Source organism: Neomonachus schauinslandi, chromosome 3, assembly GCF_002201575.2.
Source record: "Neomonachus schauinslandi chromosome 3, ASM220157v2, whole genome shotgun sequence".
In the NCBI taxonomy this organism is placed as follows: Eukaryota; Metazoa; Chordata; class Mammalia; order Carnivora; family Phocidae; genus Neomonachus; species Neomonachus schauinslandi.
Window position 1 is genome coordinate 139,134,749 of NC_058405.1, and position 12,393 is coordinate 139,147,141.

Consider the following 12,393-nt stretch of genomic DNA (forward strand, 5'->3'; position numbering starts at 1 on the left):
ATTTGAATACTTTTGATGGCTCTCAATGGTCATTTATAAGACCACCATAAATCATGCATTTATACATGATTTACACTTCTAAAATATGTTCCAGAATATATTTAATCCAGTGTAAAATACAACAGAATCTACCAGATCTTCCACACTAAATATTTTCCCACTTACACCACATCTTAATCTGTTGAAAATTATTGCTTACTCTTACCTATTTTTTTCTTTTCTGATTTATACTTTTAGAATTTCCTTCCTATCTAAGTTATGCTCTCTGAAGCTAGACTTATATATTTCAAGATATATTGTACATCATAAAATATATTATTCAATATATATTCATTATATATTATTCAATATATATTCATTATATATAATTCATTATATATTATTCAACATGTATTGATCTTCATAATACTCCTCAAATACCTGTATGTATCAAAGTTGAAATTTCTGATAAAAATCCTTTAAAACTGCACTTAATGCTTTTTTACCCTGAGCACTTCCTCTGAAATATTTCCTTCATTTAGTCTATAAATGCACTTTTAAAAAGTCCTTTGAGAATTCAATGTTGTTATGTGATTTTGTGTGAGAACTCAGTGTTTATATAAAATATTATTCACTTCCTGGTGCCTTGGATCAGAGTGAAGGAGCGAGCAAATCCTGGGTAAGTGGTTTTCCATGTGGATCGGCTCCTGCTTGAATAGTTTCCCTCAGTCCCTAAAAATGGACTAACTGTCTCACCGTGTTTTATGTACCTGAACTGTCAGCTTACCCTCAGTGTTCAGTTTCATGCTATTGAGTATTGTTACCTGGGCCACACTTGCTGTGTTCACCATAAAACACTGTCAGTTGAGGTGCATATCCCGCTTCCGGTGCAAAACCAGGGGGACTCGGGAGCATGAGCACTCAAAGCCGCAACTGTTTTGCCAGTCTGCAAAGGGCTTTTTCCCTAAGCCCATTTTAATGGTTTGCCTTGGGCTCCTCATGTCATGTATCTGTTGAACACTCAGTCTGTGGTAATTGATCTTCGGAATCATTATTCTGAAAGTGTCATGAATCAGAGAGATCAAAACAATGGTTAGGTAAACATACAGATACCATCCTGTAAACATGCAAAATATACTCTTATCCCCCTAAATGTTACAGTGTTTCCTTCAGATGTATTAAATGATAGAGGCTTAGTGGTATACGCTTGTATTAAGAAAAATAAGAAAATGTATTTGTTTCTTTTGTTTTTCCTTTGCACAAACTTTTTTTTTAAGTTTTTATTTTAATCATCTGGTGCTTATCACAAGTATACTCCTTAATGCCCATCACCTATTTCCCCCATCCCCCCACCCACCTCCCCTCTGGGGACCATCAGTTTGCTCTCTATAGTTAAGAGTCTGTTTCTTGGTTTGTCTCTCTCTCTTTTTCCTTTTGCTTGTTTGTTTTGTTTCTTAAATTCCACATATGAGTGAAATCATATGGTATTTGTCTTTCTCTGACTGACTTATTTCACTTAGCATTACAGTCTAGCTCCATCCATGTTGTTGGAAATAGCAAGATTTCCTTCTTTTTATGGCTGAATAATACTCTTGTGTGTGTATGTGTGTGTGTGTATCATATATATCATGTGTATATCGTACAGTAATTCTATTTTTAACTTTTTGAGGAACTTCCATACTGTTTTCCACAGTGACTGCACCAGTTTGCATTCCCACCAACAGTGCAAGAACGTTCCTTTTTCTCCACATCCTCACCAACACCTGTTTTTTCTTGCGTTTTTTATTTTAGCCATTCTGACAGGTATAAGATGATATTTCATTATGGTTTTGATTTGTATTTTCCTGATGATGAGTGATGATAAGCATCTTTTCACGTGTCTTTTGGCCAGCTGTATGTCTTCTTTGGAAAAATATCTATTCATGTCTTCTGCCCATTTTGAATTGGATTGTTGGTTTTGGGGGTGTTGAGTTGTATCTGTTCTTTATATATTTTGGATACTAACCCTTTGCCAGATATGTCATTTGCAATCATCTTCTCCTATATATTCTCTCCATAGGTTGTCTTTTAGTTTTGTTGATTGTTTTGAAAATGTATTTGTTTCTTGCTTGCTTGCTTTTATTTGTTGTTTGTTAAGACAGAGAATTGTGGGAGGGGGGCGCCTGGGTGGCTCAGTCGTTAAGCGTCTGCCTTAGGCTCGGGTCATGATCCCAGGGTCCTGGGATCCAGCGCCACGTCGGGCTCCTTACCTGGTGGGAAGCCTGCTTCTCCCTCTCCCACTCTCCCTGCTTGTGTTCCCTCTCTCATTGTGTCTCTCTCTGTCAAATAAATAAATTTTTAAAAATCTTAAAAAAAAAAAAAAGAATAGGAAGTAGAGATCTGGTTTGTGGCATGGCATCAGATTAGAAGTGATAAAGAGGAATGTTTAAAGAGATTCATTTGTTCATTCATTTATTCATTGTATTTCATTCAACTGACTATATATTAGGTATAGTGTAAGATTTGGAACACCAAGATACAAGTAACCCTGGCCATGTCCCCAGGAAGCTTATGATCTGATTAGTGAGATGAGCAGTATTTACCAAGGAAACAGTTAAATGGACCAGGCTCTCTAGTCCATTCAGAGCAGCATATGGGTGGTGCAGATTTCTGGGGCTCTGGTTGTTCATAAGAATGGGAGATCCCTGACCTCAGAGCAGAGCCACAGATCAGGAGGAACTGAGCTTTGAATTGGGCCTGAGTAGACAGCAGCAGTTTACAAGGAAGGACCTGATGCTAACATGATGAAAGTAAAATAAAGCAAAAAATATCAACTTTACATTTGGGGGGTTAAGTATTTTCTTCTCTTGTCAAAACATAATTTATTTACCTCTAAACTTAGAGCTTCAATAGATTTTTGTTGGATTGTTGTTGGGTTTTTTTTGTTTTGTTTTGTGGTGGGTTTTTTTTTTTTTTTTACTGTTTTTTATGTATATGTATATATATGTGTATATATATACACATATATATTTTTTTTTTTAACCAGAAAACTCAATTTTACCCTCAAAAAATGTAAAAATAATTTGGTACTCTAAAAACAGTCTGTTATACCCTATTCACTGGAGAATTCAGTGCTTCCTATTGTGTGTCATCACAGCATTTCATGTTCTTATGTCTGACCATACCCTCCCATTGGGCCAGTCTATACTCGTTGCCCCTAAGGCTGGACTCTCTTTTGGAATTCCCCATCGCTTTTGCTTGGACATTTAAGTTTATAGACGGTTCACTTCCTTCTAGGGAATCACTATCCATGGTTAGACCACTGGAGACGTATCTGGAGAATGGCAGTTAACTCATAGTGGCCTAAGCATGGGGTGAACAAGGAAAAATTAATCTAGAAACAGCTAAGTAAGTAGATGGGAACCAGCTCATCAAAGACCACATGAAAGAGTTTAGATTTATCTCATCAGTGCTGGGGAGGCCTTAAAGAATTTTAACTCGTGAGTGATTAATGCCAGAAATTGAAAATGTGAGTGTATATTTCTGTATCTAGAAAGCTTACTCTGGGACAGTATGGACAATGGATGGAATTAAGGCAAAACTAGTTGGACAGAGTCTTAAGATATTTGAGATAATGCAGACCTGAACTCAGGAAGTACCAGAGTTTCAAAGGCTAGGGGAGGGGGGCCTGGGTAGAATCAGCATGGCTTGGAGATCAGCTGCATGTTAGACAGGGACAAGGAAGCAGAGTCAAGACTCCTTGTGTAGCACAGTAGTAATAGTTCTTTTCCGTGAGATTGGGAATACAAGAGGAACTGATTTTTCAGGCCTAAGTAGTGATTTTTTTTTTGAGACTGAGGGGTCTGTGGGCCATCCATCAGACAATCAGATATATAGATGTAGAGCTCAGGAGAAAGGTCTGGCTAGAAAGAAAGATGTGGATACCCTGGTACATTGGTAAAGTTATAGATATTGGTAAATCAGAAGAAAAGAGGGTCAGTGGGGCTGCTATATAGAACATTAGTAGTTAAAGGACATAGCAAAAAGAGGATCCTTTGATGGAGACTTAGGGGAAGCAGCCAAAGAATTTAGATGGCGCTGACCATTGAGATCAACGGTAAAGGGTTTTGATCGTCTCAAGAAGAATCCGATTAAGCAGCAAATAGTATATGGACTGAAAGTCAGCCTTGGAGTTTGATAGCTGTGTCAGCATGTTCACATTTGAGGGGAAGGAACCGGAAGATGAGGAGACAGTGAAGATGGAAACAGTTAACTGATGGAACCATCCTGGTTGGCCAACTCTGTTTTCACTGTCGCTCTTCCAACATAGCACTCAGAATTGAACAAGATACTTAAATAGCATATATTGAGACGAGTGTTCTGAGTACTTCTTTATATTAGCATAACTTCACATTATAGTGTGATTTTAGGTGGCCTGAAGACATCTTCGATCCATATTCAAGTGTTATCAGTTAAACTTCCAGATATTTTTCTTAAAACCAGTTAAGTCTCTCCACAGAGAGGGAAAGAGAGAGAGAGACTGTGTTTAAATAACTTCTTAAATTAGTCTAACATTTTTAAAGTATATTTTTATTTGTTATACATCCTATTTGATATATGTAAAATTATTAAAATGCTGCTTTTCAGTACAGCTTTTAAGGATATCAACTTGGCAAATTCCATCATCCTTTTAGAGGACACATAGCATATAAAATACATGAAATTAGCATTCTTCACTACCTGTTCAGAATAATTGTTACCTGCCTCAGGCATGTAATAATTTGCAAGGCTGAACAGGATAATGAATTCCTCTTCTAAAGTGATATTTCTTCCCTGATCTGTGTGTACACAAAGACATACATAATTCTGTTATTTTACCTCCATGAAACTTTAAAGGTAACTTTACACCTGCGAGGCGGCATAGATGTTAGATTCGAACCTGTAAGACCGGGCATTGTGTGTGGTCTCTATCCCTTTATAAATGACTTTATTTCACAGCTACAATTTCATGTCCTCCTTACTGTAGTATCCTGAACCCCAAGATCAAATAGTATATAAGACTAAGGTAATTTCAGTACCTCAGGTTACTATAATAATAAAAGATTTGACTTGACTTGAGTCTGTCTATAATACATTACCCTCTGACACTGTTACTAGTTTGGTCTCTGGCCCCAGAATCTATGCACAGCTTGTGCTAAATATAGTTGGTGTTGGGTCCATATAAATGTGAGCAGCAGAATATGTCCCTTGTACTTCAGCTAGAATTACTGTATTTCATTAAATCAACATGCCATAGATTGTTAGATGTACCATCATTATGTGCATTACTAAAAAAGAAAGCAAACTGCTGTCAATGAAATTGACAGTACTTCAGAGGTGTTAAATGTAGGAGATCTTAGAATCAATGAAATACAGTATATGTGGAAATGTAAGCAAAAAATCAACTTAAGGCATAGTACCATAATTAATATCCTGATTGTAGTATTTACCATCCTTCCTGTCTACAACATTTCACATACAGAAAATAAATATTGTGGGGTATTTATCGGGATGAAACTTCCAAGAGTATTCCTGAATTCGAATTCCCTGAAACGTGGCAAAATTTGTTGTGCATGAAGATATTCTTCATAGAATTATTTGTATCTCTTTTTAGCTATCCAGTAAGTTTAAATTGATGTCATTTTGGACATAATTTGGCAATATTTCTTAAAGCCTTAAAAAGATTTTAACCCTCTGACCCGTGACTGATATGTCTAGTCTGGGAAAGTAATGCTGCATGTAGAAACCCATTATGCATACAAACATTCGTGGCAGCATTACTTATTCTGGGAAAAATCAGTAATACCATAAGTATCCAATTATAGAAGATAATCACTTATTATGCAACTATTACAGTCATATTTGTGAAGAGTTTGCAACATCAAATAAAATATTTATATACAAAGAATAAGTGATGTAAAGTATGCACCTGTTAAGTTATGTGGAAAATGTATAGGAAAAAACTAGAAAGAAATATACCAAGCTATCAACAGTTGGTTGATAGGGTAGTAAGTTATGAATTTTTTTAAAATACTGTTTTTTTACTTTTTGTATTTTCCAAATATACTGTAGTAGTATGTACTTATTTTAAAATTTAAGAAAAGAAGGTGATTTTTAAGTGATTCCCAGGATTTGATTCTTGATCACTCTAGCTTTGACAGCTTCCATACTGATTTTCTCACTCTTTTTGAATCAGTTTTGCTTTTATCCAAAGGGCTTAAGTCTCTGATGATTCCATCTTGCCATATGTTTCATATCCTTTAGCCCTCAGGATTCCACGTTTCCTTCCCAGAACCCACAGTTCTGTTCAGTAAAATGTATCTGTCCGAGTCTCACCCAGTGGAAGGTCAGCCTCATCCATTGTCTGCCAAGGTGGATAATGGTAGTTAATAGCCAACATGGTGGGGATTTGGACAGCTAATTCTGGCTTGGGATTTCAAGATGGTAATTTCTTCTATAGATTGAGAAGGAACGGTTTGCTTCTTGGATATATTAAACTTGAATGTGTCTGAAGGACATGAGATATGGGGAAAAGGGAGAGTGGAGAGTTTTGTGTGTAGTTTGAGGTCACTAACTCAAACAAGTAGTGAGAATAAGCCTAGAATCTGCCTGGTGAAGAATCTAAGCACAGTTCCTGTGGTGCTCCCTCCCCGTTAGGTCTTTGGTCCCATCTGCCACCAACAGAGCAATGTCATTACTGACAAGTCTCCTTAAGCTTTTCTCGCTCCATGGCTGGTGTGAGTAGCTGATGATGCCCCTCCTTTTTCCTTGTTTCTCCACTGTTCATGAGCCTTGGGTACATTCTGAATGTTGTTTCTGCCATAATCTGGGCTCTTCCATGTTAATTATCACTAATAGTGTCCTTTCACGGAAAATACCTGTATTCCTCCATGTTCCCAAGATTTCCATGATATCATTATGGAGAAAATAGTTGCGTTTCAGGGAGGGAAGTAATAAATGTGGTCTTGGGCACTGCCTGAGAGCATGGCACCACAGAGCTCGTGGCACGTGGCTGTTGTAAACCTCAGAAACAGTCTGTATGATCAAGGCAAAAGGAGGAGCTACCCGGGGAAGATGTTGCAGAAATGGACCATTGCACGCTCGGCTGTCTGCCCGCTTCCACCTTCTGCCGCTGGGGCCGCCAGACTTGGAAGATTCCTTATTTCTATGCTTTGGGGGGGCTATAGGACAACAACCTTCTTCTACCACTGCATATGTATTATTAATAAAATTTTCCTTTTGAACTTTTAGTTCATCCCCCGTTGCTACTATGGCTAGAGCGGTTACCGTGTGTGCCTTCCCACACACCTGTAGACACAATTGCATTTCATGACAATTGGCTGAGATAAGAGCTGAAATGAGAATTTCACTTAAGCTATCCAGAGCAAACAGGAGTACCAGTTTCGTGACAAATGGCAAGCCTGTGCTGAAAACTCCTACCCTGAGGAAAACCATTATTTATCCTCGCTGTGGAGTTTGTGTGGTGTTGTTTTGTTAGCTCTGTTCCAGTGACAACAGACAGTGCAGTCACTTTGGAGGAACCCTCCGTCGAGGTTTGTCTCAAACCATCAGGTCAAGACTATGATTCTGCAGTTAAAACCGCCAAACGACCCACCACGAGGCCTCCCACCTAAAGGACAGTAAAATGTATCTGATTCCAAATATTTCAATTAACAAGATAACTTTCAGCATACTTATGGGCAAAGAAATAGTGAAAGAACAAATAAGCATAGGTCTAGTGGTCACAAAGGATACGGGTAACTACCAAGTGTTTGAGATTTTGCTCTGGGAACAATGACCCTGAGCACTTTTGCAGCATGTAAAGATACTAGGATTCTTCCTTTAAAGTACATGATTTATTTATTATGAGAGTAATCATCTTTTATCTAAATAACACATTCCTGTTTTCTCAAAGAGCTAGACACATATTTCCTTCAATACATAAACGTAGCAACTGTAAGATCTGTATCCACCTTTACTCCATCAATACCTGACAGCCCACCGGACCACGTGTGTTATATTTTACACATATTTTACAATCTGGTTATAAAGACTTTAAACAAAAGCGAAAAGCTATGAGTGAACAGTTTTCTCCTCAAAAAGCAGAAGCCGTGTTGGAGGGAGAGAGGAGAGGCCATTCTATGCTATGCTCAAGGACTATGCACTGCTCAATGCAAGTGTAAAGTTTAGCCACTTTGTAGTTTATCCTGTTTTAATAGATACAGAGTTAGAATTATGATATATTTGTATGTGTATTGGTTTACTATATCCATACACTCCATCTGAAGAAAAGCAGTATGCCCGTTCTCTGGGGGAGATGCCTTTGTAAGTCCTGACATTTCTCTTCCACCCAGTAAGGCATCCACCTCCCTCTTCTCATTGCTGATTTTAATGCAAAGGAAAGGAACTGTCCAGCTTCTCTTTGGGCTTTGTTCTCCCATGTCCTTTGATCCTTGATGTAATTCCAGTTCGCTACATCTATCTTATATATAGGGAACGAACATGTGCCCATGCATCCATGTGATGCAAGTACCTTTGTCCACAGAGCACCTCTAGGGAGTAAAGCTTATGTAAAGCTATTCTCTTATTGCCACACGTCCTAAACTGTTATACCAGGTAGCGTTTTACTGATGCAGACTGAGGGTATATTGAAAGTAGTGATGCTGATAACTTGGAGTTAGTTCTTTCCAGTGATATGTTCTTTATTATGCTTGTCCGTGTCTACACTGCTCAGCTTTTGGGCTGCACTTTCATGTGTATGTGCTCCTAAAAAATGAAAATACAACTATTTTTTCACTGGAATAAAATATAATTTTATAAATTAAAGCCAGTTTATTGTTCATCCCACTTCCAAATAATTTTTAATATCACTATCTGGCTTGGAGACAACTCCCAAATTTTAGGAACTAGAACCAAAAATGGAAAGAATCAGTAGTTTTTATCTCCGGCTGCAAAACATAATATATATGTGGTGGTAGACCGGCCTTGGATGTAATGGGCCTGAAAGGGGGAGAAAATTCCATGAATCATTTTTATGAAATCCATGAACTCTTTCAACCCACTAACCTACTAATTAACGCTCTTATTTTATAAAAAATTAGTACCTTAATTCTGAGCCATTCATTTCCTTCTTACCGGTAGGATCTGGCCTATGATGACTCCAAAAATTATAACTAAGAGCATCATAGACTCTTGTCCAGTGTGTATTTGTGTGTTTATTCTGTTTTATGCTTGCTTATTAACTTGAAATTACATGTGCAATTTTTGTTATTTTAAGGCACTCAACCAGAATGCTGAACTAAGAAGTCGGTTGAACAGAATACATTCAGAATCTATTATTTGTGATCAGGTTGTCAGTGTAAATATTATCCCTAGCCCTGATGAGGTAAGATTCATTTTTAATAAATGGAGAATACTTACTTTATAGCATCTAAATCAACTACATATTTTGGGTTTTTTTTTATACAGTTCTTTCACTGCTAATAAGATTCTCTGCGTAAATATTTGTGTTGTTGACAGTTCGGTGTTCTTTGGAGTGAAGGATGTACATGAGCTCAATATCATTTATTCTTGGTGATCAGTCTCTATTTGTATTTCTATCTCTGTTCACCTGATGCCACTGAATATTTAGTTTATATATCTATTCCAGCTTGTGAATTCTCTGTGTCTGTCACAGTCTTCCTTTGAAATGTTCCTTATCATCAAACAGCCCATGAAATGTTGGGGGAAAAAACATACTTAGCTGAGAAGATGCTAAATGAAGACTTTCTTAAGGTTTATTTTAAAAGCCCTATCTTAGGAGAAATCACCTAACCTTACTAAAATAATACTAATGATGCTGTTATACCCACTAATAGTGATGCTGATAATTAATAGCTAGCACATGTCAAGTGAGCGCTTACTATGTGCTGAGTGTCATGCTAACAACATTACGTGTGTTATCTCATTTGACACTCCTAATGATCTCTGAGGTAGGTGCTATTATTACTCCACTTTTCAGGAGAATTTTTGACATAATGCTAAAAGGACAGGAAAACATTCAGTATTTGGGCTAGACTTAGTGTATAATTCTGTTTATAACCCTTTATAAAAATTACTATTTTATAACCATGAGAATTTACACTTTTCAACAGTAATATTAGAGCTTTATATACAGTGACATATAATAAGGTGAGAGTTTTAACTCATGTGAAGGTCATATTTCTAGAAAAACATAAATTTTACTAGAAATCTACAGGTGCCAAGGTCCTGGCATCTAATTGCTTAGGAAATGCCATCCCAAGACAGCTTCTTTTTGATTTAAGTTGCCAACCCTACGTCCACTCACCTTCGTGCATCACATGGCATCTGGTGACTGTCATGCTCACTCAACTGCTCAGAATCCAAAAGTATTTCTACAACTTCATCATTCAAAAATTGTTAACAGTCTTAGTTTGAATCTTTGCAATCTGATATTTGTACTATATATATATATATAAATAGTACTGAATAAAAATACAGTTTGCCATAGGTTTAATACTCGAGTCATATTATCTCATTGGTTAAAGTTCAAGACCAAATTGGAAAGTGACTTTTATATATTCTGTCTTAAAAATTTAGTTTTATAGAGTCTTTTCTTAGCATATCTCTAGTGGTTTCTACAAATATGTCTTGAGATTTAGCATACTGGTTAGAATATAGCTAGTAATGACGGATCTAAGAATATGAGAATGAACCTGTCTCCATAATCAATTCAGGGTCTTCATAGGGGTTCAAGCTGTTTAACTCCACTTAATATCCATTAAGCATTGATTTGAAATCAAGTCACAGTACCATCACCTTTCAGCCATGCCTTTTGGATTCTTTAGACATATTAGAAGGAAACTTAGGCCATGATCATTTACTGAGTTGCAAGTGAAAATTACTTGTCACCACTCTTTTAACATATGGTGTGCATTTCTCTAGAAATCTGGTCTAGTACGTCATGGTCTAATTTGAACAAATAGCTTTTCTTTCAAGGGAATAACAATGACACCAAATGCTTCTGTCTTCTATAGGCTGGTGAGCAAATCCATGTCAGTCTCCCCCTGTCACAGCAGGTAGCCAACGAGAGCCGCCTCTCCATGTCAGAGTCTGTCTCCGAGTTCTTTGACGCCCAGGAGGTGCTGCTCTCTGCAAGCTCATCAGAGAATGAGGTAAGGTTTTTTGATGTGTCAACCCCAACTGCTTCTGTTTTTTTTTTTAATTTTTTTAATTTATTTTTTTATTATTATGTTATGTTAATCACCATACATTATATCATTAGTTTTTGGTGTAGTGTTCCACGATTCATTGTTTGCGTATAACACCCGGTGCTCCATGCAGAACATGCCCTCTTTAATACCCATCACCAGGCTAACCCATCCCCCCACCCCCCTCCCCTCTAGAACCCTCAGTTTGTTTGTCAGAGTCCATACTGCTTCTGATGAGGAGTTTGGGTGAAAGAAAGTAAGACTATGGGGACATTTTTTTCGTTCTTTTTTTTTTTTAAATCACAGTAAGATTCTCAAATTGTAGAAGAGTCAAAAGCATGCAAACTACATTGGTTCCCATTTACTGAGCACTGAACACTTCTGCGTGCCAACTTACTACTTATTAAATTTGATGAATAAAAGGAAAGAATTTAGCATTCATTCGGATGCTGTTGTATGATTTGTATTTCAGGATAACCAAATAGTTGATGGCAGAGTTTTTTGTAGAAGGAAACTAGTTAAAGGTAGAAAGAAAGGATGAAAGAATTTAAAAATCACCATATGTGTGCATGCACACACGCACACACACACGCACACACGCACACACACTACATCTTTACCAGAGACATGAATTTGAGCTTCTTTAGGAAGGTGATGTCTAGAATGTCTGGTTGGCTAATTAAGGGTTTTGGAGGTTACCACTGGCTAACAAAAACTTTTTCATTATTTTTTACTGAGGTATAATTTACATACAACATTATTTTAGTTTCAGGTGTACAAGATAAGAATCGATATTTGTATATATTGTAAAATGATCACCACAATAAGTCTAGTTAACATCTGTCACCATAGTTACAGATTTTTTTCCCTGTGATAAGAACTTTTTAGATCTACTCTCATAGCAACTTTCGGATAAGCAATACAGTATTATTAACTATAGTTGCCATGCTGTACATCACATCCCCATGACTTATTTATTTTATAATTGGAAGTTTGTACCCATAAAGGTTTTTTGGATTGTTCTTCATGCTCATAAGTCTTGGCTAGGTCTTGGAAGCTGGGAATCTTCATTGATCAGGTTGCAGAAATTGATTCTTTTACTGAAATTTAGTCAAGCATACTTAGAATTTTCTTTTTCTTTTCTTTCTTTCTTTCTTTCTTTCTTTCTTTCTTTCTTTCTTTCTTT

At 36.9% G+C, this 12,393-nt stretch overlaps 1 protein-coding gene across 5 annotated transcripts in view; it reads left to right on the forward strand.

The window, feature by feature from the left end:
* OSBPL6 (oxysterol binding protein like 6) overlaps positions 1 to 12,393 on the forward strand; it is an 86,271-nt gene that overhangs the window by 55,316 nt on the left and 18,562 nt on the right. For 3 of the 5 annotated variants that reach the window (XM_021702724.2, XM_021702725.2, XM_021702726.2), the window contains 2 exons: positions 9,275 to 9,382; positions 11,034 to 11,171. In XM_021702724.2, coding sequence (XP_021558399.1) covers positions 9,275 to 9,382; positions 11,034 to 11,171 — 246 coding nt within the window. The remainder of the gene's footprint in view (positions 1 to 9,274; positions 9,383 to 11,033; positions 11,172 to 12,393) is intronic. The other 2 variants (XM_021702728.2, XM_021702727.2) reach the window with 1 other exon arrangement.